This window comes from Gymnoscopelus braueri (genome assembly GCF_963280865.1).
Source record: "Gymnoscopelus braueri genome assembly, chromosome: 12".
Classification (NCBI taxonomy): domain Eukaryota; kingdom Metazoa; phylum Chordata; class Actinopteri; order Myctophiformes; family Myctophidae; genus Gymnoscopelus; species Gymnoscopelus braueri.
This window is the reverse complement of record NC_137614.1, coordinates 46,711,406-46,737,607: the sequence shown is the minus strand read 5'-3', so window position 1 is coordinate 46,737,607 and position 26,202 is coordinate 46,711,406. Positions and strand designations below refer to the sequence as shown.

Sequence of the window (26,202 nt, the reverse complement as noted above, 5' to 3'; positions counted from 1 at the left end):
AATACTGAATGGAGTCAACCAATATATATGCTTTGATCTGAAAGAGCCACTTAGTGTCAGCATGTGTCTTGCTAGCTAATCACAATACTGAATGGAGTCGATCAATCATGTACAAAAGATAAATACATTTATCTTTTGTAAAACACACTTTTTAATCTACAAAACCATAACTTAAAAAAAACAATAATTTGGTTTTTTTTAAGTTATGGTTGCTTATATAGGGCTATGCACATGTGTCATGTGACACTGGCCAATCACATAGGGCTATGCACATGTGTCATGTGACACTGGCCAATCACAGTCCTGAATAGATTGTGATTGGCCAATCACAGCGCAGGATAATTGTACAAACTTTTAGGGCCGGTTTCACTGCCCAAGATATTTGTACATTTTTCCAAATCTCACTTATAGGGGCGGTTTCACCGCCCAAAAATGCTGGCACCCAATGTGTTAAAAATGTTTTCTAAATCCTAACAGTTATTTGAAAAAAATCAAAAAACTTTTTCCCCCCAAAAATAGCAGATCTACAAGCTCATAGCGCGGGAGTGCCGCGCTATGAGCTTGTACATCTGCTATTTTTGAATAGCCAAAGAAATCTAAAGTGACAACAGATGCGTTCCAGGTCTTACTTTAACATGATTTGATTTATTGATTTGCACAACAGGAATCATATTCCTCAAGGAAAGATTGCAGAATATCGTTGTGCCGGTGAGGTAAGAAACCCTAGGAGGGCTGATGAGAGAACCTCACCGTTTACATTACAAACAATTTGAATGTATTAGTATCTAAAAATAGCAGATTTATAAGCTCATAACACATCGCAACACGTTGTGAGCTTGTGTAGATGTGCTACTTTTGCCAAAAGTTCACCAATTATGACATGCCCAGTATAATGGCTCATCATGTGGTTGGCAGGTCCTAACAGCAAATTATGACTAGGGGGGTTAGAGAAAGTTCCATTCTCCACACATTAAGTCACACATCACACATTAAAGGTAACATAATACATTAAAGGTACGATTACCAACGTTACGTTACCTGGTACCGTGATTCTTCTCAAAGTAGGCGGCTCTCAACCACACACTCTTCTTACTGGGGAACACCTGCAAGGCATGGGCATAGATGGCCCTGGCACACTCCAACGCACCGTGTGACACACACTGAAACACAAAGATAGCAAGTTGAATTAAACTCTTGATATCAAATGAAAGGTTTCTTAAGGCGACTCTCCACCAAACGGACTACTTCATACTGCAACAGACTGGTAATCTGTTGGCAAAAGTTGGCATTTAGTTCAGCACAAGCAGTCGGCTGATGCGCACATTGTTGTGCTAATGCCTTCACTAGTGCCAGTGTTGCCAGGTCTGCTTATTATAAGCGACTTTGGGCTTGTTTTCCTGTAAAGTCGCTTCTAAATATTCATAGTTGCTGGTTGCTTTTGTTTGGGCTCGTTTCTGAAGTGTAGTTGCTTATTTGGGCTTGCTTTCAAGATTCTTTTTGAAAAATAGCTGATTTAATAGGGCTCAAGTGGGTAAACTGGTTGCTTCTTTAGGGCTCATTTTCATAGACCTGGTCGCTTGTTTCACTCACGGAATCTGGCAACACCAGAGCTTTTTCACTCTCACCAAAACAAAACACACAGCATTTTTAGCACTAGTCTAGTCGGGACCGACCGAGCAAGTTCAGTTTCTCATCGACGGGTCGATAGAGGTCCCGACGTAACGGCGCTGACAGCAGACGCTTTCCGACGCCTCCAAACGCTGAGTCGGCCCGAAATCGGTGCGGTGGAGAGCTGCCCTGGGGCGTGGCGTTTGAGGAGTTCAGAGAGGTAGCGGGGAGCCTGGTTGCTGAGGGCCTTGTGTAGGTGGTGATAAGTATTCCAGAAATCTATTCTTTGTTTGACTGGGAGCCAGTGCAGTGTCATAATAACTTACACTCTCTGCATCCTCCATCCAGGTGTGTTTGCAGTCCTCCTCCTCTATGCCGATCCCGATGACCGCCCTGATGACCGCCTGGCATGTGGCCACGCTGCCCGCCTTGTCACACTCCTCTGCATCCTGTCAAGTTACACACAGGAACAACACACCGTCAGCTAGGGCTGTCATGATCATGACATTTCATAATTAACTGCAATGAATGATTGTTGGCATTGAACATTGTAACATGTAAATCATTTCAGTTTGCCTTCAAGGCTTTGTAAACAGACATTGCAAAGGGCAGATATGACAAATAACTGAAAGATCCAGTGCAATGACATTTATGTTGACGTTTCAGTCTGAAACGGCCTCGCAACCAATCAGAAAGTTCCATCCCTTCAGGCTATGGCACGGTAGAACCTCACTCACATGGTGCGCAGTGTTATTGTTTGTAAGGGAGAGAGACGGCCACAGTGCAGAATGTTTGTTACCAAGTTGCTTATTTCTAACCTAAAATGTTTTCAGATACATATTTTAGCGGTACGTTTCGTTTACAGGAAGTAATTAAGATTGCCTTTTTAGGGACTTTTGATATAAAAATACCCAAAAATGTAAAAAAAAAAAAAAATAATAATATGATGACCACGGATATGCTCTAAAATTGTGAAAAACTTTTTTCATTTCACTAGATCTTTAAAGCTGCACTACGTAACTTTCCTTTTCTACCCCAGGTTTCCTGCGTGCTGCCATTTTTACCATTGAGCTAATAGAGCCCCTTGTAGAAGTTATATTGTTTTAACATACTCTACCATACAGATTGGACAAAATAGCATTTTATTAGTAAAAAAAAAAGTTACCTAGTGCCACTTTAAATATACAAAGAAATGCCTGACAATGATCAAAATAAATTATGTACTAAGGCCAAAAAAGGCCATATACTCAATAATTTCATCCTTTCAAAATGTTCCAAAGTAGTGAAAATCTACAAGCTCACAACAGTCACATCGTGACACATTGTGAGCTTGTAATCAGAGATCGCTGATATATATATATAAATATAAGAGAGAGAGAGAGAGAGAGAGAGAGAGAGAGAGAGAGAGAGAGAGAGAGAGAGAGAGAGAGAGAGAGAGAGAGAGAGAGAGAGAGAGAGAGAGAGAGAGAGAGAGAGAGAGAGAGAGAGAGAGAGAGAGAGAGAGAGAGAGAGAGAGAGAGAGAGAGAGAGAGAGAGAGAGAGAGAGAGGAGAGAGAGAGAGAGAGAGAGAGAGAGAGAGAGAGAGAGAATGAGCCAATAAGAGAGAGACAGACAGGCAGACAGACAGGCAGACAGACAGGCATACAGACAGACAAGAGTCAATGAACTAATGGACCTCAATCCTTGGCTAGCGAACCTGGAGGAATGCTGCCTGGCTGGAGCCACTTCAAAATACATCTCCACTGCAATTTGTCTGGGAAAAAAAAATTTTTTTCCTCCGTCTCTATGGCTATTAAATCCCAAATGAACCTGATTTATAGATGGATATTGAGGTTCCCCTGGTGGAAACGTAACCTTGTGATAATTGAGATGGAGCAGCTCAGCTTTTTGGTCATCACATCAAAGAAAATCTTTTTTTGGCACAACCGAAACCTGCCGTTAGCCCTTTTGATTAACCTATCCGACCGTTGCCAATCACACTACCGCTGCCAAAAAAGCACTAAAGAGACGAGGCACAACAGAGCGAAAAACAATAGCAGTGACTGCAGTGAGAGATTCTGATTACACACTACGGATGTAAGTGGGGAAAAAAGAACTGCACCACCGACGCTAAACACAAAACCAATTGGCAGCGCTTGGCTTGCCGCGTTGTGCCCAGATGAAACACGAGAGTGCCACTTTGCCAGAAAATGCTGGCACCCAATCAAGGCTGAAAACTGATAGTCTCTCCCCCCTCATTAAACACAGGAGAGTCTAATAGAAGCACTTTTACAAGTGATGTTGAAGGTGAAGGTCGCACATTTATCTTTTATGTACAAATTTATCAGGCCGAACGGCCTAATGTGCAACTGCAGCCGATTATTTTGTTTTAGCGATTATTCTATCAATTACTTTTTCGATCAAATAATCGAGAAGCGGGGTTATAAATGAACTCATTTAGACCTGAGGCCGATAAAAAAAAAAAATCTGAAAAATAATCATGTTGCTATATAACAACTGAAATAAAATGACACAAAGACGTTCCCAGACTGAAAGGAATAACAATGTATAGGTTTAACAGGTACAAAAAGAATCATACATCAACAAATTGAATAACCACTTGTTGTGTAAGCCCTGTTATTTTTCGTCTCACAATGGTGCAATGGTGCAAAAGCAGTTCACAACGCGTCGCATCGTGAGCTTGTACATCACATATTTTCACTATTTTTTAAAAATGTTTTGATTGTTTTACATTTTAAAGAAAGAGCACACCGTCTGGAACTTACAAAAAAAAACCTTTACGACTTAATAAAGAGATTTTTTTTGAAGATCCAGACAGTGTGTGGGACCTCTTTCTTTGATATTTGACATCAAAGATCCCTTTCTGAAAATGTGGACCTTACTGTTTGTCCTAAGCACCGGTCACTAAACTTTGAGGTGTGCATCGGCCTTCTTAAAAAAATATAATTATGATAAGTTCTTCAAATTGATTATGCACTTTTAACAAAAGATGTCCAAAACATTGGTAAACGGTGGTTCAGGACAAAAAAAACAAGTGTGGATGAGGCTTTTACCTGAATCCACTGCTCCCTGTTGATCTCCACGCCGTTGGCGCGCAGCGAGGAGATGGCTCTGTCGATGATCTTCTCCACCATCTGCGTGTTGCCGTTGGCCTCCTCCAGCTTGGCGGCGGTGATCCAGATGTGCCGGTCCGTGGGGATGTTCTCTCGGGCTTTGTTGAGCACACGCCGGGCATTCTCATACGTCTCCAACCGGGCCAAGGCCAGCCAAAGCTTTGAGAGGCAAGCGGAGTGTAATAAAGCATTCAGGTGCATTCAAGAGACGGAACGACATGACTATCAGTCACAATCAATGTACAGTGGTTTAGGGCCAAAATAAATTTAATTTCTGATCTTGCATCATAAACCGTCTGGGACAGGTCTGCTTTCCATCCCAAGAATTAGAACAAAGCGTAGAGAAGCAGCATTCGGTTTTTAATTAATTGAATGGAATTATTGGTGACCCTGGGTGTGTGTATTGCGTGCACATACCTCCACGCTGGTGGGACAGCACTCCACCGCTCTGCTCAGCATGATCCTGGCATCCTCCGGTTCCTCCAGCTCCACAGCCGTCTTCCACAGACGCACCGACTTGGACACGTTCTCCAGGGCTGTGTGTGGGGGGGGGCAGCATTAACACATCGAGTTAAAAAACAATAAGAGAGGGCACCGGAAATCCCCGCCCATCCACTTGTATGGCGTTGCTCACCCAGCGCAACCCTGTGTACAAGCTTGTGCTCAAGCTCGTGAGTCGAGCCCATTGGTCGAAACCGTTTTCGTTCGTTCATGTCTCGGGCCCGGGCCGTAATAAGCTGCAGTACCTATGAACGGCCAGCATGTCCAATGCGCTTCACTGCTCCCTTTCGGTTCTGGGGGGCTTGCATTAACACCCTTACTTGCAGCAGTGGTTCCCTAACTGGGGTTTTGGGGCCCCCAGGGGGGTCCCCCAAATGATTTTGGGGGGTCCCCAAATGATTAGCGTAATGTGCAACATTGTTTTCTCACTCAACAGTAAACAAACCAACATACAGTATAAGTGAATACAGGGTGTCTGCATATTTCTAAAGTTACAATTTAAGGACTTTTAAGATCTTTTTAATACCAATTTGGCCAAATAGTCAATTATCACCTAAGAAACAGGCAAACATTGTGAAAATAGTCGATCTACAAGCTCACAACGTGAGTGTTTTTTTCCTCCAGCTGAGATAGCAAGTCGCTCCTCCTAAAACATCATCAAAACGCCCAAAGTTGGCCACTTTTCCCAACTCTCGTCAACCGTATAAAAACACCAGCCGCGCACGACGCAGCGCAGAATTGACGCTCGGCACCTCATCGCGCTGTCCCTGGAACAAAATATTTTGAGATGGGGGTCGGCAGCCAAATACATATCATTGTGGGGGTCCTTGACATGAAAAAGATTGAGCACCACTGATATAGAAACATAGGTTTTTCAGAAACCTGTTGGGATTTAGGAGACATGTAGAATCGGCTTCAGGTCTTTGTTTCTTAAAAGGCATAATTCACCCCAAAATGACTTTTTTTCTATTGATTCTTTTTTGTCGCATTCCTAAGCCAATAATTTGATGACCAGCAGGCAGCGGTTCCCGGTTCCGGTAGGAGACACAAAGGAGACTCTTAGTTTCTCCTACCGGAACCGCTGCCGGTCATCAAATTATTGGCTTAGGAATGCGACAAAACAATATCCATGAATTCAAGTCTCCATGGGGTGACTAATCGATAGAAAAAGCCATTTTGGGGGTGAACTGTCTCTTTAACACATCCCATGCGAGAGTTTAATATCATAATGTACTCACCAGTGCCAGCGTTTTATTGTTGTTTTTTGTTTTTTTTCATGTCGCCACAGACCTCGCTAAATCCGTTAAAAGTGCGCGTTCATTTGGTTCTAAACACACAGGGGATCTGTGTGAGACGAGCAGTGAAGACCGCTTCGCTTTGCGATCCGTCATCTTGAAGCTACAGCGGTGAATGCTAAACAGTGATCAGCGATGAGAAAAACAACCGAGATAATCAACTTTTAGGTTTCGTTCTAGACAGGAAGCGGATACGATCGGAAAACCCGGAATCCTGATAATTCCGTTTCCGGTGGTGCTACCGGAAACGGAAGTGTATCGAAAATTTAAAAAAGTGCATTGTGAACTTTTTAAAAAAAAAGGAAAAAAAAAAACCACCACTTCGCGTAGATCTACGCGATTGGCACGTGGCGGCTTTAAATAGATCTAAAATCTTGTAGATCTAATATTTTCACTATTTTTGCAATTTGTGGGGAAAACAAAACATTGAAAAACATTGGAGGGAAATAAAAGAAAATTCCAACAATTTTGTACAATATGCCCAAAATAAGCACGTCGGGTTTAACCTGAATGCACGTCGGGTTTAACCTGAATGGTAGTGTGTGTGTGTGTGTGTGTGTGTGTGTGTGTGTGTGTGTGTGTGTGTGTGTGTGTGTGTGTGTGTGTGTGTGTGTGTGTGTGTGTGTGTGTGTGTGTGTGTGTGTGTGTGCGCGCGCGTGCGTGTGTTTGCTGGCAGGGGGCATAGCAGACATGTAGTGGCTAGGAAATGCAACATCCATCTCTGTCACTGGGGTATGCTGCTGGGAAGAGGATGGTGTGTGTGTGTGTGTGTGTGTGTGTGTGTGTGTGTGTGTGTGTGTGTGTGTGTGTGTGTGTGTGTGTGTGTGTGTGTGTGTGTGTCGTTGTGTGTCTCTCAGGGCACTGACACCATGGTGCAAACAGGGATGTCAAAGAAAACCAAGCCAGCAACACAGCTGCCAAATGTAACCCTTGTGAAATCATCTTTGCTACTTTGTGTGTGTGTGTGTGTGTGTGTGTGTGTGTGTGTGTGTGTGTGTGTGTGTGTGTGTGTGTGTGTGTGTGTGTGTGTGTGTGTGTGTGTGTGTGTGTGTGTGTGTGTGTGTGTGTGTGTGCAAGAGACAATCGACAGATTCAGACTTGGTGCTGAACCGAATGTTCAACACCACTGTGCCATTTCCTTTCTGGCAGAGAAGGGGGTAAAAGTTCATCTCCCAAATGGTACAAAGTCAGCTTTTCTCAGCTTTCTTATCATCCCCAAAAACATGTCTGTGTTCCTTTGTTTTCCAAGTTATTAAAAAAAAAACAGCTTGTTTACTTCTTGTTTATTCGTTGTGGAAAAATGGCTTTTTCTCTGTTTCTGTTGCATTTTGGCAAAAACAAGCCACATTCAACTGGCCACAACTATGCAACGGATTACCACGACTGGACACATTTTTTTCCCGATTCTACGAGACCCCTGTGCGTGTAATGAGGGGATCACCGTGAGGACGGATTTTTTTTTTTCTGAGAAAGTTAAAGAGTTAACACATTGGGTGCCAAACACGGTCTGAACCGTGTTTGCAGAGTAGCGCTTCGGTGCCGAACACGGTCTGAACCGTGTTTTCAGTCGATTTAGTTTTTTTCCACACGGGAGGGGCTGGAGCAGCTCTGGAATCACCCACGGTGATTCTGAGAAGGAAGGGCCTTATAGATCACCGTGCCAAAAAACATGGCTTCCCATCCGCTTCCGTTCTATCTCCTTCTCTAAAACCCCTATAACTCCGAAACTTTTTACGCTGGGGAAAACGACTAATTTTGTATGCGCGATCGCTGCGCCATTGTTACTCGCGTGAAAGATGTTATTGTTCCAGGCGTTAGCCAGGACCATCGTGCAAAATGCACGCATGCTTTGTTTCACATGGAATGCACGTCGTGGAGTCTACAGCTTAAACAGCGCCGCGCAGCTCAACGGTGAGATTTCTGGCACCGAACGTAATCTGTTATTATGTAATTATATTACTACGTACGTACCCTTCCTGAGCACCCGTTTCTTGGCCCGGATGTCGGTCTCCAGCTCGGCAGCTCTGATGTAGATGCGGACGGACCCGGGCAGGTGGCGTACGGCCTGGGCCACCACCGCTTTGGCCGTGTCGCCCGGCTGGAGCCTGGCCGCCTCCAGCCACACGTCTTCACTCTGGGAGGATGGAGAAGAAAACCATGAAACCAGGACCAACGTCTTTTCAGTGGTTTTACGCTAGATGGCGCTGTTCGCTAACACAAGAGTGGCCATTTGACTCGCAGTGAAGCAATGAAGCAGCAAATTACGTGATCGCAAGAATGTATGTAAATGGATTTGGAAAAAAATGCTTTTTCTCTGCTTTCTGTTGCTCTTAGGCGAAAACGACCCACATTCAACTACGCCCACAACTACGGAATGGATTATCGCGATTCTACGAGACCCCACTACGTCTTTTAATCCATTTAGACCGGGAACGCAGCTGTGTGGCATTTTAAGATTTCTTTGGGCTATTCAAAAATAGCAGATATACAAGCTCATAGCGCGGCACCGAGTGCCGCACTATGAGCTTGTAGATCTGCTATTTTTGAAAAATTGTGAAAATGTGTGCAAATCTTTGAATATATATATTTTTTTAAAGTGAACATTTGTAACTAAAATCTTTGCTTCTGGGGATCTCTGGAACAACATATTTTGAGATATTTTATATATTTTTTATCTTTTATATTTTTTATGTTTTTTATATTATTTTATTTTTTATGTAAAAAAAAAGAAAACATTTTTAGAATCGGCCTCAGGTCTTAACACATCCACCGCCAGAGGTTAATCTCATAATGTACTCACCAGTGCCAAGGTGTTTTTGTAGTTTTTTTCATGTCGCCATAGATCTTGTTAAAATCCTTAAGATTGAGCCGTACACGGTATGTTTACATCCGCGACATCCCACTGTATCTCCCAGTGAAAACCACGTGTCAAACGGAGCCGCCATGTTTGAGTTCTGACCGTTTATGTTAACATGGGAAATGCGAGGATGAAAAACTACATAGGTTTACAGGGATTTTTGTGTACGACTTAGAATGGAGGCCGACGGGAAACAAAAAACGGGATCGCACTTCCGGTTGACTTCGGGTGGTGTCACACTGAAAATGGTCCCCCTAGAAAATTGAAAAAAAAAAAAAAAAATCGAAAAAAAGGAAAAAACACCCGGACCGTAGGACTACGGTTTCGGCGCTTAAAGGAGCACTTCACCCCTGGAAGAAGTTTTCGGTCTTTTAATGAAGTTTAGGAGTCAAGAAACAAGATCCTGGGTTTTTTTTGTGAATAATCTGTGTTTTTAGATATCTAGTAATCTTTGCAATATTCGTGACGTTATTTGCATCATGAGAGATTGGTCTCATTCCTTTCCGCACTACATGTCTCGGCGTGTCTCAGTCAGACCATCTCAAAAGACAGCCCCAATGGGGTGTCCGTAACACTTTGTTCAACCTTCTTTCGCCACTCGGCCACTCCCATTAGCTGCGGCCAGCGGCCCTCGCAGAGTGAGGCATTACTTTACCTGAGTTATCTTCTGATAGTTGTACTTGAATGTTGACATGAAATAATAATCCTGTGTAGTGTTTCATAAGCGCAAGCTTGAAAAAAAAAATACAGCGTGGAGTAGCAGCGCTGGTAAACAAACACCGTCACGAAAGGCTAGGATCATAATACCAAGGATGTGACAGTGATGTCAATACTATGCGACACGGAAGTGAAACTGCATGAAGATACTTATATGTCCCAGTGATATGACATCACTAACGAATCCTTGGACATAATATGTAACTAGATGAACGTTTGCGAGGACAGCCAGTGTTGCCAGATATTGTGAGAGAAATAAGCAGCCAGGTCTATGAAAACAAGCCCAAAAGAAAAAGAACTATGCCAAGAGCACTTTACCTAGACATGGGATATTATATATTTGAAAATTGCTGATCTACAAGCTCACAACGCTTCGCAACCCATTGTGAGCTTGTAGATCTGCTATTTACAAAAAAATCTTGAGGGGGAAAAAGTCCAAAATGTGGATTTTTTGCAAAATATTTTTATTTGCTTTTCAAAATGTGGAATATTTTTGACACATATTTGTTAGGGGCTCCCTGCCACAAATTATAATTTCAGATGGGGGTCTGTGGAAAAATACATGAACATGTTTGAGAACCACTGGTTTAAACAGCAATCAAAACATTTGGAAACAAGCCCAAATATCAACTACATTTTAGAAAGAAGCCGCTTATAATAAGCAGACATGGCGACACTGGCATGCTGTTTGGATGTTATTGTTGGAGATCACACCCACATGGAACCTCCCCTGCCACAAGGCACCAAAGCATTCTGGGAGTTGAAGTTATAGGCAGTGATACGCTGTGGTCCCCCTGTGGTCCCCCCTGTGGTCACCCCTGGAACTTCTTCCAGGGGTGAAGTGCTCCTTTAACAGTTGGATTTAACGGACCGTAGGACTACGTTCTTGGCGGTGGATGTGTTAATGGGTTAAAGCCATCGTTGTGAAGAATGATATTCTATGATTTAGTGAAAACACTCGGAAATCGCTGGCAGTGGCTTAGCAAACAATGTATTTATTTATTTTTGCCAGTCAAAAGAGTTAAGCATTCACCTTGGGACACATTTCTGTGCCCTTCATGATGAGGTTCCTGGCAACCTGGAGCTTGCCAGTGACCTCCTCCAGCCTGGCGGAGGCGATCCAGGCGGGGGGGTGATGGGGGTTGGTCTCCCGCACAGACTTCAGCAGCAGACGGGCCTTCTTGATGTCACTGTGCAAGAATAACAGCAAGAGAGACTTGTTTAGAGACATGCAGATGTACATGTTACACTAAAGTGGCACTATGTAACTTTTTTTAATGAATAAAATGTAATTTTGTCCTCTGTATGGTAGAGTATGTTAATACAATATAACGTGTACAATTGGGGTGGTTGTGTTTTGTCTCCCTGCTCTTCTATTGAGACATTTAGATCGTGTCAAAAGGTCATGTCTCACCTGGACACAGGATCTGACACAAATTTTAACCTGTCAAAATTCTATTTATCCCCTGAGCAAGCAGGCAGGCTCGCTTAGCTCAATGGTAAAATATTCAGCACTTGCGCAGGAAACCGGGTTCAAATCCGGGGTAGAAGAGGAAAGTTACACAGTGCAGCTTTAAAGCAAAATAAAATCTGTGCGATTTGGGAAACCGTGTGAAAGGAGCCACCCCCACACACTAGCGCCGTTTCCTAAAACAATTAACACAATATGTCAAATTACGATGTTTCAAGTATTTATTGTTCCTGCCGTTTTATTTTATGGAAGATGCTTCTGCACATATTGATAATTTGACCACTTCAAATGCTCTAATCTCAACTCATTGAGTATCAGAATTATTTCTGGCTATGTGGTCCCAGTGCCAGAGATTTTTCAATTTATCTTAGATTTTCAAGTGGTCACCGAATTTTTATCTCCAGTATTATCGATCCTAGGGTGGTTGCTAATCACTGAGGGTTGCACTGTGTGGTTTCACAAATGTCAACGAGGTCATCGCGACCTAGTTGACATTAATTGTCTACTTTTGAAAATAGCATGTCTCGGCCAAAAATACATAGTAAAAAAAAAAGTACACAGGAGCCAAGATACAGCCTTTTTAAGTAATAAGTTAAACAAGAAGTGAATGGAGCAGCAAATCTTCAAAACATGATATCTTGGGTTCTGAACGATTACAAAAAAAAAAAACACGTCAAACACGTCATTGGCACTCCATGAGTTAAAATAATAACCCAAAGTAGCCGATCTACAAGCTCTCAACGCGTCTGACACATTGAGAGCTTGTAGATCGGCTACTTTCGCTGCGCAACATGCTTCCATAGAACAGTGGTTCTCAAACGTTTTCATGTCAAGGATCCAATGTATTTGGTCGCGGACCACCATCTCATTTTGTTCCAGGGACCCCCCAGAAGCTAAGATTTAAGTTACAAATGTATGTAAAAAATATATATTCAAAAGGTTTACGGTATATATTCAAAATTCACGATTTTTCAAAAATAGCAGATCTACAAGCTCATAGAGCGGCACTCGGTGCCGCGCTATGAGCTTGTATATCTGCTATTTTTGAATAGCCAAAGAATAAAAGGTTAAAGTAGTTAAAATTATTGTGACGCTATATTAACACATTTTGCTGGGGACCCCCTGGAACCCCCACCAAGGACCCCTGGGGGTCCACGGACCCCACTTTGAGAACCAATGCCATAAAAGACATGTTGGCGTGGAATGCAAATGACTGAAATCAGTCGTGGGGACTGAGAACTTTAATCAATGTGTGTGTGTATGAGTGTGTGTGTGTGTCCGTGCGTGGGTCAACACCTGATGTCTCCTCCATGGGTAGGGATCATGGAGTTGAGGTCAGTCAGATAACCCTTAGGGTCCACCACTGTCTGTCCACTCACCGAGTCAGACACCTAGGGGGACAAACGAAGCGTTCTCAGTCTTCCATGACCTTCCCATATAGATCTTAGTCAAGCCTAGATCAAATCTGACAGTTACGTGGTCTACCACTATTCCCGTCACAATTAACTCATTCAGTGCCACATTCAAAATTAATTGTAAAAAAAAGTGCTTAGGAGCCGAGATACAGCCTTTTTCAGTAAGAAGTTAAACAAGAAGTGAATGGAGCAGAACATTTTCAAATCATCATATCTTGGGTTCTGAACATTTTGTTCCAAAACGTTTTAGACGTCCTGTGGCACAGGGCTTATTACAACGGACGTATTAGACGTCCAGTGGCACTGAATGAGTTAATTAGAGATAATCGCAATATTTTTTGCACAATCGTCATAATCGTTTCCATGTTGAAAAATGTTCATCCATTTTCAAACGTTTTCCAGAAATAGCAGATCTACAAGCTTACAACACGTCATATCTGACCTGTGCAATTTGTGTTTATGAAGCCTAAAAAAACTATGTTTTGTTTGTTGTATTCATAATGTTCCAATGTTCAATGCCAAAAACACAATTAAATCGTTAATCGCAATTATTTGTGAGACAATTAATCGTCAACTTAAATTTGTAATCGAAACAGCCCTATCCACCACTTTCCCAGAATTCAGTTAAAGACAGAATAAATGCTGCAGGGTCCGAGCGCTGAGGACATTTTGGAATGCTACAACAATGTCAGAAACGGTGTGTATTAACTTTAAAATACATATATAAAAACATTTTCGGTACATCTCTGGTGCCTGCGTCCACCAAAGTCTTTAGGGAAGTTGCCAAAAAAAAAACACATTTATGTGGAATGGTTATTGTGGACATATATACCAGTGAAAGATTATATCAAAAATTATTTTGTTTAATTGAATAAGTCACACAGTGTGACTTTAATTCACACTCCATTGCACGGCGTGACTTGCTTTAAAGCTAAGGTGGTATAAATTGGGGTTAACGGTGTGTTTATTACCTGACTCAGTCTCATGTCCATCAGAGTGTTCCTGGCCTGGCCGATCTTCCTCATGTCCAGGTCTCCCGCCCCTGGGGTGGACAGGCCAGGGGTCATGCCCCCCGGGAAGGGTGTGTTCAAACCACCCAGCTAGAAAAAAAAAAGAAGAAAAAAAACTGCTTAGATCATTGGTTCTCAAACCTTTTAATTTCAAGGACCCCCATAACTCTAAGAGCGTACAAATAATTGGACACTCTCAGAGTTACATACCTGTAAGGGTCCATTTGGACCCTCCTCAAGGAACCCTGAGGGTCTCGCTCTAGTCTGGACCCCTGAGATCCTTGAAAACCACCGGCTAGGGTTGGGCATCATTTTGTAAACTTGTACACTTGGTTTTGTGGTTATATCTTGACATTTTACACAAATTAACATTGCACGCAGTGCACCTCAGCAGCCATGAACACAGCAACGTAATCATGAAGTTGCAGTGTCAGTACTTAAATGCAGCGAAAAGATGATGCCAACCATCTCACAAGGACAGAGCCTACAGGGTGAACAACAGTGTCCAAATAAAGATAAACAGTAATCTGTCTTTCTGGACATGTTTTCCACTTGCCTTGTGGTTTTGTGGTTTCCCACTTGTCTCTGCGGTATCAGCTTAGTTTTAGGAGTAAAGCCGATCGTTTATTATCAAAGCCTGGGACATAATAATCCCAGTCATTTTTCTCCCTCCCTTCTCTAATGTCATTTCACTTGTACACACTACAGTGGTCTCCGTGGCTTTCCCCTGTAAATACAAAAAAACGAAACAATAACCTCTGTTGACTCTCAAACTCACAGTTGAATTGGAACTTTCAGTATGCCAAGTAAAAGGCTAGCCAGGCCAGTAGCGTTTGAGGTGTGAGCTTACTGAGAATGCATGTCAAACAGCTCATATATGAGAAATACAGCATCTAATATACAACATGACATGCAGGAGTAGTGAGCGAGTGAAGCAGGCAGGAGTGAGGAATTGGGACGTGGCTGTCAGTCCAGCCGGTTTGATTGCTCCAGACTCGCATAAGGATAAGGATAAAGGATATAAAGGATATAAAGGATTATATGCTTTAAAGGATAAAGCATATAATCCTCTCCTCCTTGATCGGATGCAGGACTAATGCGCGAGTGGAGTGAGTAGGGCTGGTGCAATAACCGCAACACCGCGGTTGTGTAATGCATACCGCGGTGTCGAGCTCACAACTGCGAGATACAGCGATACCGCCATACGGTCGGTAAACAGTGATTTATTACCGCGATAACTAAAAAAACATACCGCCCCAGCCCTAGGAGTGAGCGAGTGTGGAAGATGGGGCATTTGAATTATGGCCCTCCCTCGCTCTCTACATCCCATCACCTGGAGGGACTGACACTTTTGTTGCCAGTCATTAAACTCCTGCAAGGACCATCAACACACAAACTTAGTTGTGTGTAGACAGTTGTGGCCATGTTGTAAAAACTAAAGTTAAACTTATCATTAATCTATATATTCTATCCTTCTATAAATACATTACGCAAATCTTTACATGTATTGTGTCCCCTGCATACTGGCTTTTTTTTTTTTAAGATTCGTTTTTGGGCTTTTTTATGCCTTTATTTGACAGGACAGTAGGCATACAGCAAAGGCCATCGGGATTGGGAGTCGAACCTGCGACGTGCTGTCAGGCTACATTGAGCCTAGGTGCGTGGACCGCTACGCCAGCGGTCCAGGCCTGCATACTGGCTTGTATGCCCATATATGGAGATCCCTGATGACATCAGTATATGCCCATATATTGGAATGCCCATATGTGGGCATATTGTTGGTTGGATCGGCGGTTCTGGACAACCGGACATCCGAACTACTCGACGGAGGGCACCACACTCCCTCTATTCCTTGCCGATGTGCACGCCGAGTTTGAAGTCAGTCGGTCCCATATATGCACTTGACCATGTATGGGCATAGCGGTGGGATCTGTGGCTCTGGACAACCGGATCTCTGTATCTGTCAGTCAATCCAGTCTTTGAAAAGTAGAACGAGCGCATCACACTGCTGGAGCAACACAGTATTGCAGGAGTTACAATTATGAACAACTAGTGGGATGCCCGTTGAGTTGGTGGTCTCCTAAGTCACAAACACAGGTGGGGTGTGTGTATCTTTTAGGGCTGCAACGAATAATCAGGTAAAAAAAACATTGATTTTTTTTAAACACTTTGCCTGCCAATAACGCATATATGCGTTCTTTAGAATCCATCACTTGCCTGCCAATAACACATATATATTTATTTATTTTTATTTGACCCAAAGACCAAGGAGATATGATTTTTTGAAGATCTAGACTCCTATCCACTTCCTTGTTAACTTAAAACTTAAAAATTCTGTATCTCGGCTCCTGAGTACTTTTTTTTTTTCAATGAAAAATCTCTGGCAGGCAACAGCTAAAAATCTGAAATAATTCTGGCAGTCAATCGGTTAATAATAGATGAAATCAATTAGTTTGATTAAGTGATGCATCCCTAGTATCTTTATCCATGTCGTAACAATCCCAGGCAGGCGTATCCCATTCTGAATAATCCACTGGACGTCGTAGAGTTCCGTTCACTTTGTGAACAACGGGCCTTCTGAGCACCTTTGAGGACCTGGATGTCAAAGTTGCAGACAGAATCAGAGCTTTCTATTGGAGAGTTACGTCAATGAGGGGGCAGAAACAGCGCAGCGACACACGCTCATTGCACTCCAGTGCATTCCGTAAACTTCCGGTTCAGGGCTTTGTCACTATTCGCCAATAGAAGGCTCTGTAGAAGACCTGGCCTCGATGAAGTGAACGGAGGTGACGCAACTCTCCTTATATGGCTCTGGACGGAACGCTTGATGAGGACGATGACACAGCTGGAGGGAGGGAGGCGGGGCAAAGAAGGGCTCACATGCGTTCATTCTCTGGCCGTGCACCAATGAGGAAGCGCCTTTCAGGCCATCTCGGGGCTCAAGAGGGTGCTGAAAAGCACGGGAAGATGGTCCAAGACAAGGCTGCTACTGTTGTTGTCAAACGAGTCGGCATCTATGTCCGCCTGGACGGGCCACAGCAGGTGGAGCAGAGCAAGCAGCAGGAGGGTAAGGATGGTGTTCCGAGTGGCCGACAGCATGGCTATGAATTTCACTGCGTTCAATGTGTTGTTATTGACACTTTCCCCTGTCAACACTGGGTGCTCATACATTTATAACTCCAAACTCTGCCGTGTTGGTGTGTCACAGCTGCAAGCTGATTGGACGTAGTTGTTCGTATGATGTCATGGTAGCGGTGTGCTCGCTGTGACGTCAAATTCAACGTCCAAATATGGAGTTATTTGACTCTCCATTGACTTCCAGGATAAAATTTAAGTTAATTGTTTTGTTTTTTTTGCCCCCTTTTTTTCCCAATTTCGTCATTATGCAATACAATTGATTCCTCCTCCACACACATTTCTGTGTTGTCACTGCTGTTGTATCCTAATGACTCACCTGCCAGTGAGGAGCCCCCACCAGGAGGACGGGGGGGCCTTCGTTCGACTCTTCCCGCCCAACACTCCCTGCTGACAGGTGCCACACCTCCAGCCCGTAGGAATACATGCAGAGACACCCTCCCTGCCTCCCGGGCCAATTGTGTTCGTATAGACGCTCGACGGATGCACCACGGTGGATTCGAACCCACAACCTCTGCAGTGGTGGGCAGATATTTTACCACTGCGCCACCCGAGTTAACCCTTTAAGACCTGAGGCGATTCTAAATCCTAAATCTCCTAAATCCCAACAGTATTCTGAAAAACCTATGTTTCTATATCAGTGGTGCTCAATATCTTTCATGTCAAGGACCCTCAGAATTATATGTATTTAGCCGTGGACCCCTATCTCAAAATACGTTGTTCCAGGGACCCCCACAAGCAAAGATTTGAGTTAAAAATGTTCGCTTAAAAAATATATATTTTTCACTATCTTTCACTATTTCCACTATTTTTCAAAAATAGCAGATCTACAAGCTCAGTGCCGCGCTATGAGCTTGTATATCTGCTATTTTTTAATAGCTAAAGTGTAAAATAATGCTTTTTAGCTAAAATAAAAGAATGACAGATGCTTTCCAGGTCTTAATGGATTAACAACAAAGCTGACAAAGTTTGTCCCTTTTATGCCCATCTATGGAGATCCCCGAACTCTCCCCATGTCTACAATGGTCATGAGAAATACTAGAGGGCAAATGTTACAACCAGCGGAGGAATTTCATGGAGGCCGTGAAGGCAATGGCCCCCTTGGTTTTTGCCCTCTGCCCCTCAAAAAAAATGATATGCCCTCCCTGAGGGCAGTGGCCATGATGCCCCATTCACATTGCCCCAGCTGATATTACAGTTCTCTCCATTAATTATGGCATAGTCGATCAAACAAGTTGTTTCCAGTGGTGGAGACTGCCTCCTGCTGGTGCATACTAAAACTACACCCACAGGGGGTCCCCCCATGTTATTTTTTGGGGGGGTCCCGAGATGACAGTGAAGTGACAATTTAAGGACGTCACAACCAGTGGTGGAAAAAGTACTCAAATGTTTTACTTAAGTAAAAGTATCAATACTGCAATGTAGAAGTACTCTGTTACAAGCAAAAGTCCCGAATTCTAAATTTACTCGAGTAAAAGTACAAAAGTATTGGCATCAAAATGTACTTGAAGTACCAAAAGTAAAAGTACTAAAATGTTTGAAAATAGCAGATCTACAAGCTTGTAGATAGGCTATTTTCAAATAGCCTAGGTATAAAATAGGGCTAAAGTGGTTAATGTATGCTTCATAATATCATAATTTATATCTGAAAAGTAATTAGTAACTCAAGTTTTCAAGTAAATGTAGTGGAGTAAAAGTACAATATTTGGATCCGAGATGTAGTGGAGTAGAAGTAAAAGTATTGGAAATTGGAAATACTCAAGTAATTTTTTTTCTTAAGTACAGTGCTTAAGTAAATGTACTTAGTTACTTTCCACCACTGGTCACAACGCCTCGGCATTGTGAAGTCTTCTCTATCGTGTGTGTGTGTGTGTGTGTGCGTGTGCGTGTGTGTGTGTACATGCATACTAACCCCCTGCAGTGGGTCCACGGTGGTGTTCTTCTCCCCAGACTGGAGGTGTTTGGAGAAGAAGCTGTCCGGTACGGGGGTCAGCTTCTCGTAGCGGGGGTTCCTCTGGCGCTTGTTCCTGGCGTCTCCCACCTCAGGGATGCTCAGCCACTCCTCCTCAGACACCTCCGACAGCTTCCTCTGGACAACAAAGGAATAAAGAAAAGTGTTGCTGAAGATGCTAATAAATGGCAAATGTGGCGCTTCAGAAGTAAATCACTCAGTATGCAACACTGTCTTAAATCTACTGTAGACATCTTAGAAATTATGAGGCATTTAACCACATGAACCAATGACCATATCGTTCCTTCCTATTCTGGCCATGTCATAAATAAATAGAGCATCGAAGTCTGACGTAATTTACGCATTCCTACCTGGTTCCCGGTTTTCCACCCCCATTCTGAATTCCCATAGACGTCTTTAATATCGCTTCAAATAAGAACGGTGTTCCAAAAATAAACAAATGATCCCGCCGGTTTTACTCTTATGGATATGAAGCATCAACTGACGGTGAGAAAACGATAATGTTACCTCCGCCGAATTAGTTACATTTTCGCCAGAAACAGACTGTATCAAATATAAGTGACTGACTATCATAAACGATACAGAGCCACCTCCCCAACAATATCGCAGAGACAGTTTGTTTATTTTTGGACCACAATTCTTATATGAGACGATTCTAAGATGACCCAATGTTATTCTCCATAGAGAAATTACTTTACGAACCAGGGGATGAACGAGTGAAGTCAGGACTTCTGTACTCTATAGGCAAACATTCTGCAAAACGTTGTGAGCTTTTAGATATATGAATGTATGAACAGATTACGTGATGGAAATGTCTGCATCACAATTTCTTACAATGTCCAATTTTAAGTCATTGCGTGCTAATCGCGTAGTTCTACGCAAACCTAAATAATTGCGCAGCGTGCCAGTCGCGTAGATCTACGCGAAGTGGTATTATAATTTTTTTTCTCGCAGTGACACATTTCATTGTAGGCCTCTCTTGCAGCGACACATTTCATTGTAGCACACCGGAAACGGAAATGAATGTCAATCGAAGATTTTCGTTCCCATCCGCCGTCGCTCTAAAGCTTCCGCTAATCCGCCATTATCTCGGTGTTGTTTTTCTCCGCGCTGAACGCTGTTTAATAGAAACTGCGACTACTGCAAAATGGAATGTCGCCGATTGAAAATGTCTTCTCTGGGCCACTCACACAGCTACCCTGTGTGTCTACAAACAGTTTAACGCGCGATCATAAGGTATTTAGCGAGGTCTGTGGCGAGGTGAAAAAAACAACAATAAATCGCTGGCACTGGTGAGTACATTATGATATTAAACTCTGGCATGGAATGTGTTAAGAAGGAGGTTTTTGCCACATAGCTTAACATAACATCGGTAGTTGTTTGGTTAGAACATAGCATTTTACCTTTAGATCGGAGAACTGCTGCTGGATCTTTGGTCGCTCCATACGGTACTTCTCAATCTCATCCTTCTCTCTCAGCTCCCTGGAAATACACCACACCAGATATGACACACATATTTTACACACTGATGTGTACAAGTGAGCTTGCAGATCGGCAGTTTCCACTATTTTTTTAAATATTATGAACATTTTTCAACATGGAAACGATTATGCAAAATTATTGCGATTATCTCAAATAATTGCGATTAGGTTGATTATGTAATAACTGTGGGAGGCCTAGGTGCAATCATCACACAGAACATTCTTCTGTTTCTCTAAAGTTTCACCTCCTCTCCTTGCGCCTCTCGTCCATCCTCTTGTCCAGGGCGGCGTATATGGCATCTGCCTCTTCGTCGTCTTTCTCATAGGGCCCGCTGGAGAACAGGCTCCCCGCGTAGCCGTTGAACTAGAAGAAAAGACCATCGGAATATCAAGCCCAAGGGTCATCGCCATTGCTGGCTTGTGGTGGACATTTTGGTCAAAATTATATTTTTGCCACGGACATAAAAATGTGTGGACAATAATATTACCAGAAACACATAAAGGGCCATATTTTTGCCGGTGCCTTACCCATTATCCCTAAACTTCTTTCTCCATTTTTTTACTTACATTTTCAAATGGTTTAACTAGCCGATCTACATCGACACGTTGTGAGCTTGTACATTGGCTGTTTGAACTATTAGATTTTTTTTTAAATAGTAAAAAATGGCAAAGAAGTTTAGGGATAACGGGTAAGGCACCGGCAAAAATAGGGCCCAAAGAGCTATAGCCTTAAATGACCTTTACACGTCTGTGAATCTGAGAGTGCACAAATGGAACCAATGTGCCATAGTCTCATAGTAAAATCAGAGTCATACATATTCTGAAGGAAACCTGGAGACTGACATTCAGTAATTGGGTCTTATGATCAAAATGACGTAATGATGATGATGTAAAAAATATGAAATTTGCCACAGACAACTCCACGTCTTGCCACGGACACCTTTGTCCGTGTACAGACACACACATTGATGTTGATCAAGCCACGTGGAAAATGTTTCTACAATACTGCTGCTGGGGCGATGTGGAGAAAAAAACTAATATCACAATATTTTTTGACCAAATACCTCGATATCGATATTGGGGTCCCAGGGGGTCCCCAGCGTAATAAGTAAATATAGCATCACAATCATTTTAACCACATATTTTATACTTTGGCAAGCTGTGAGCTTGTAGATCAGAATCTTGATTTTTTTTTTTTAAGACAATTAAAAACAACAAATCAAACAAATCCTCGCTTCTCGGGGTCACTGCCATGAAATATTTTGAGATGGGGGGGGGGGGGGGGGGGGATCCGCGGCCAAATACATATCAATTTGGGGGTCTTTGACATGAAAACAGTTGAGAACATACCTCGTCATAGTTGGTGTCGTTCAGATCTTCTTCATCTTCCTCGTTCTTCTTCATCTGGTCTCCGACCGTCCTCTTCCCCGGGGGCGCGTGGCGGTCGTCCACGGGGTCGTTGGCATCGCGAGCGGGACCGATATCTGACCGCGTGGTGAAACCGGTGGCACTGCAGAGGAACAGGGAATGACATGGTGACGATGAGACAACTAAACACTGACACAATATTCATGACGGATCACTAATTATTAGGTGTGCAACATTTAATAAAACTAATCAATTTAATTGATCTCTAATATTTCCTGTATTCGTCACCATGAAATTGCCTTAGCTTGAAGTAATACTGGCGTGCAATACTGCATACATGGACTGATTATTAGTTTGACTGCCAGAAAACCTTAGTATGTCTAATGCAGTCTAATATTTATCTTAGTTTTTCCAGTACATCCGGCATTACTGAAAAAGTGCGATTTTTTTTTTTAAGGAAAAGCCTAACTACTTACCGAATGACCTGCTTTGCGTATTTGATATGTTTTGATACTTGATCTTACTTTTACTTTCACTCTTATTATTTATCTAAAATGTAACTGTATTCCATGGGATGCTTGCACAATTCACCCTCTCTTTTATACTTGGTGTAAACTTGTCATGCGAGTGAAGTTGCCTGCATTTATGAACCTTTATTAAATCCAAGCAAGGCGCTTATAGACCTGATGCATGCAATCATTTAATGTTGTTCATACAGGTGCTGTAAGTGATTTTTTTGTTAAAGCTCTGTATTCCCAGTAATCATTGCTATAGTGTTTCCTCAATAGAACAGATATTACCCGTATACACGTATACTGTATGTTCGTGTTGGTTTGTATACAATTGAGTGAGAAATCAATGTTGCACAGTGAGCTAATCATCTGGGGACCCCCCACCCAAAATAACAATAATAATTGGAGGAACCACTGCACCACAGTCTATACCAATACAGCCATTTCACACACACACACACACACACACACACACACACACACACACACACAAAACATTGTGCTTGTTGAAAGTTTCTCATTTATTCAACTACTTCAGCTAACAAGTAAGAAGTTAGCAATTTAGCATAATGATGCTTAGTTTTACATAATTATAATCACAATAGTTATTAGATATATTATTATTATTATATGATTCAATATTCTCACACACACACACACACACACACTGACACACAGTGGTGTAAAGTAACTAAGTACATTTACTTAAGTACTGTACTAAAGTACAATGTTGAGGTATTTGTACTTTACTTGAGTATTTCCAATTTCCAATACTTTTACTTCTACTCCACTACATCTGATGATGATACAATCATTTGAAAACTTTAGTTACTAGTTACTTTTTGGATATAAATTATGATATTTTGAAACATACATTAACCACTTTAGCCCTATTTTATACATAGGCTATTTGAAAATAGCCGATCTACAAGCTCACAGTGAGCTTGTAGATCTGCTATTTTCAAACATTTTAGTACTTTTACTTTTGGTACTTTAAGTACATTTTGATGCCAATACTTTTGTACTTTTACTCAAGTAAAATTTGAATTCGGGACTTTTACTTGTAACTTCTACATTGCAGTATTGATACTTTTACTTAAGTAAAACATTTGAGTACTTTTTCCACCACTGCTAACAGGTTAGCATGCTGAGGCTGAGCACACATTACATTAAAGAGGGATATTTATTTATACTTAAGTTACGCGCCCCGGTCTGCGGCGCAACGAAAATAGCAGATCTACGAGCTTGTAGATCTGCTATTTTCGGTGCGCATGCGCACGCGACACAGTCAGTAAACAGCTTAGCATGGATCCAAGACGGTCATCTGTCATGATGAGCGTCATGGATGAACTTCAACCTGGTGTTTGCACTTTCTCCCTTTTTGGCCCGTACATCTCCATAATCGTTCTGATTTCAAATATAAAGTGCTTACCCCATGGCCACGGATGATACAATTATGTACGGGCCCTCAGAAGTACCCTTATGTTCCGTAGTGTTGAATAAAAATCATTTTAATCCAATCGGTGGCCATTTTCTCATAGTTATAATGTATCAGAGTGCAGTACATCTCCCAACCGATAGGGTCGCGCAGTTGAAAGAGTGGAGAAAATACGGAAACAATGGACACCGATCGGATTAAAATGCTTTTTATTTAACAATACTAGCTGTAGAATACAACTCTCGTAGACGTATTTATGATTCTGACGTTTTCAATCTACGAGAGTTGTAGGGTTCACGCCTCCTTGGACCCAGGGACTTTCTGCTCTATGCCCCGTAGACACTCCAAACATGTACAAATTGATAATAAGGTGCTTACCCCCCACGCCCCAAATGTTAACTGTCTCTACGCGGTAGTAGTTTAATGTAATAATACATATCTTTCAATAAAGACGTGTTTTAATGCCGTCTGTGGCCGAACGCCATTTTCACCCTCGTTTACTTCCTGGTTACATTTAGTGTAATTCCCGGTTTCACCAGATGGGCGCATCACTACCGCCCATTGGCAACTTCCGACAGAATCGGCCACAGACGGCATTAAAACACTTCTTTATTGAAAGATGTGTATTATTACATTAAACTACTACCCCGTAGCGAGAGTTAACATTTGGGGCGTGGGGGTAAGCACCGTTTTTTTTCAATTTGTACATGTTTGGGGTGTCTACGGGGTTATAGTGCAGAAAGTCCCCGTGTCCATGGGGGGGTGAACCCTACAACTCTCGTAGATTGAAAACGTCAGAATCATAAATACGTCTACAGCTAGAACAACACGGAACATAAATGGTACTTCTGAGGGGCCCGTACATAATTGCAACATCCGTGGCCATGGGGGTAAGCACTTTATATTTGAAATATTAACGTTTAGGTAGACGTACGGGCCAAAAAGGGAGAAAGTGCAAACACTATGTTGAAGTTCATCCATGACTGTCAGGGCTAGTGAATAGCACGCTCCTTACCCTCTGCCCAGACCAGGCACGTAGCCCAGCGGGGCGGGCATGCCCAGGAACGGCTTCTTCTTCTTCCCCATGAGCGGCGAGGCCATCGGCAGCACAGGGGGTCCCGGAGCCGGGGGCATCATCGGGGGGTCCCCGCGGCCCCCCCGATGATGCCCCCCGCTCCCCCCCCGCTGATGCTGGACGATCTTCGAGCCCCGGTTTCCCGGAGAGTTTGCGTACTGTGCTCCATACACCATGGCGGCAACGTTTTATCTCACCCGGATGAACAACAGTCCCTCTTCCGTTCGCCCACAGACGTGACCCCTTTCTTTTCCTCGAAAGGATGAAAGAAAAGGTCAGTGATTCTGCAACAGCGACACCAGAGGCTGGTCATTGCACTACACTTGATCTCTGGTAAATCTCTGATAAGATTTTTTTTTACCTTAAGCTCTTGAACTCTAGCATCCCTTTTCTGAGGAGAACTTTAGCCAAAAATAGCAGATCTACAAGCTCACAACGCCTCGCTTGTAGATCGGCTATTTTTGGCAAAGAGGGAAAAAAGAGCAGACCAAGTAAACAAAAAAAGTTCAATCTGAAACACAATTTTATACAATATAGAGGGGGTCCCTGCTTCATCTCTCTCTCAGCTAGGGGGTCCTTGGCCTGAAAACGTTGAAGACCCCTGATTTAAAGGTTGGGTGAGTGATATTTGGTTTTTATAAAGTGTTGAATAAATATCTCTATATTCTGATAGTGCTCATTACTATGGAGTAAACATGTACAAAGCTCCCAATGGAAACATGCCATAGGCTTTCTTTGGTTTAGAATCCTCTTAGCAGACCTTGTATTGAACTGTACTGTCCTGTGCTTTCTTTTTTCAAACTGCTAATAAAGTATTCAATCAATCAATCAATTATGTCTCTTCAGCTCTTTATTAAATAGAAAATGCATTGTCAGGTCAGGATACCAGTGTTATCTAATCAGTCAGGATACAGATTAAACAAGTGAAATTGGAAATGATTCACACAAAGAAATGAGCACACAAATTGTCAACCCACCTGAAAATGTCTTTTATGTTTACTAAAGAGCTGCAGAGAGTTTACTGAACAAACACTATATAGCAATGATTAGTGGGCTATTGAATATAGCCTACAGATTTGACCTTTTAACAAAAAAACCGTTTGCTTTAACCCAAAAAAAAAACGTATATTTCACAGAAGGTTTGAAATATTATGTTAATTCTAATTCCGGGATTTAAATGTTATTGCAAATGAAGTGTGTTTTATTTGATTAATCTGATTATTATCCAATTGGC

At 42.5% G+C, this 26,202-nt stretch overlaps 1 protein-coding gene across 1 annotated transcript in view; it reads right to left on the bottom strand.

Moving 5' to 3' along the window:
• prpf6 (PRP6 pre-mRNA processing factor 6 homolog) overlaps positions 1–25,052 on the bottom strand; it is a 40,115-nt gene extending 15,063 nt beyond the window's left edge. Inside the window, exons 1-13 of the mRNA XM_080445565.1 lie at positions 24,909–25,052; positions 21,926–22,085; positions 20,821–20,939; positions 20,498–20,576; positions 19,035–19,211; positions 13,949–14,077; positions 12,859–12,953; positions 11,125–11,281; positions 8,489–8,651; positions 5,139–5,257; positions 4,662–4,880; positions 1,935–2,057; positions 1,039–1,160 (exon numbers count right to left, since the gene is read on the bottom strand). Coding sequence (XP_080301691.1) covers positions 1,039–1,160; positions 1,935–2,057; positions 4,662–4,880; positions 5,139–5,257; positions 8,489–8,651; positions 11,125–11,281; positions 12,859–12,953; positions 13,949–14,077; positions 19,035–19,211; positions 20,498–20,576; positions 20,821–20,939; positions 21,926–22,085; positions 24,909–25,030 — 1,784 coding nt within the window. The 5' untranslated portion in view covers positions 25,031–25,052. The remainder of the gene's footprint in view (positions 1–1,038; positions 1,161–1,934; positions 2,058–4,661; positions 4,881–5,138; positions 5,258–8,488; positions 8,652–11,124; positions 11,282–12,858; positions 12,954–13,948; positions 14,078–19,034; positions 19,212–20,497; positions 20,577–20,820; positions 20,940–21,925; positions 22,086–24,908) is intronic.
• Positions 25,053–26,202: the final 1,150 nt, after the last annotated feature.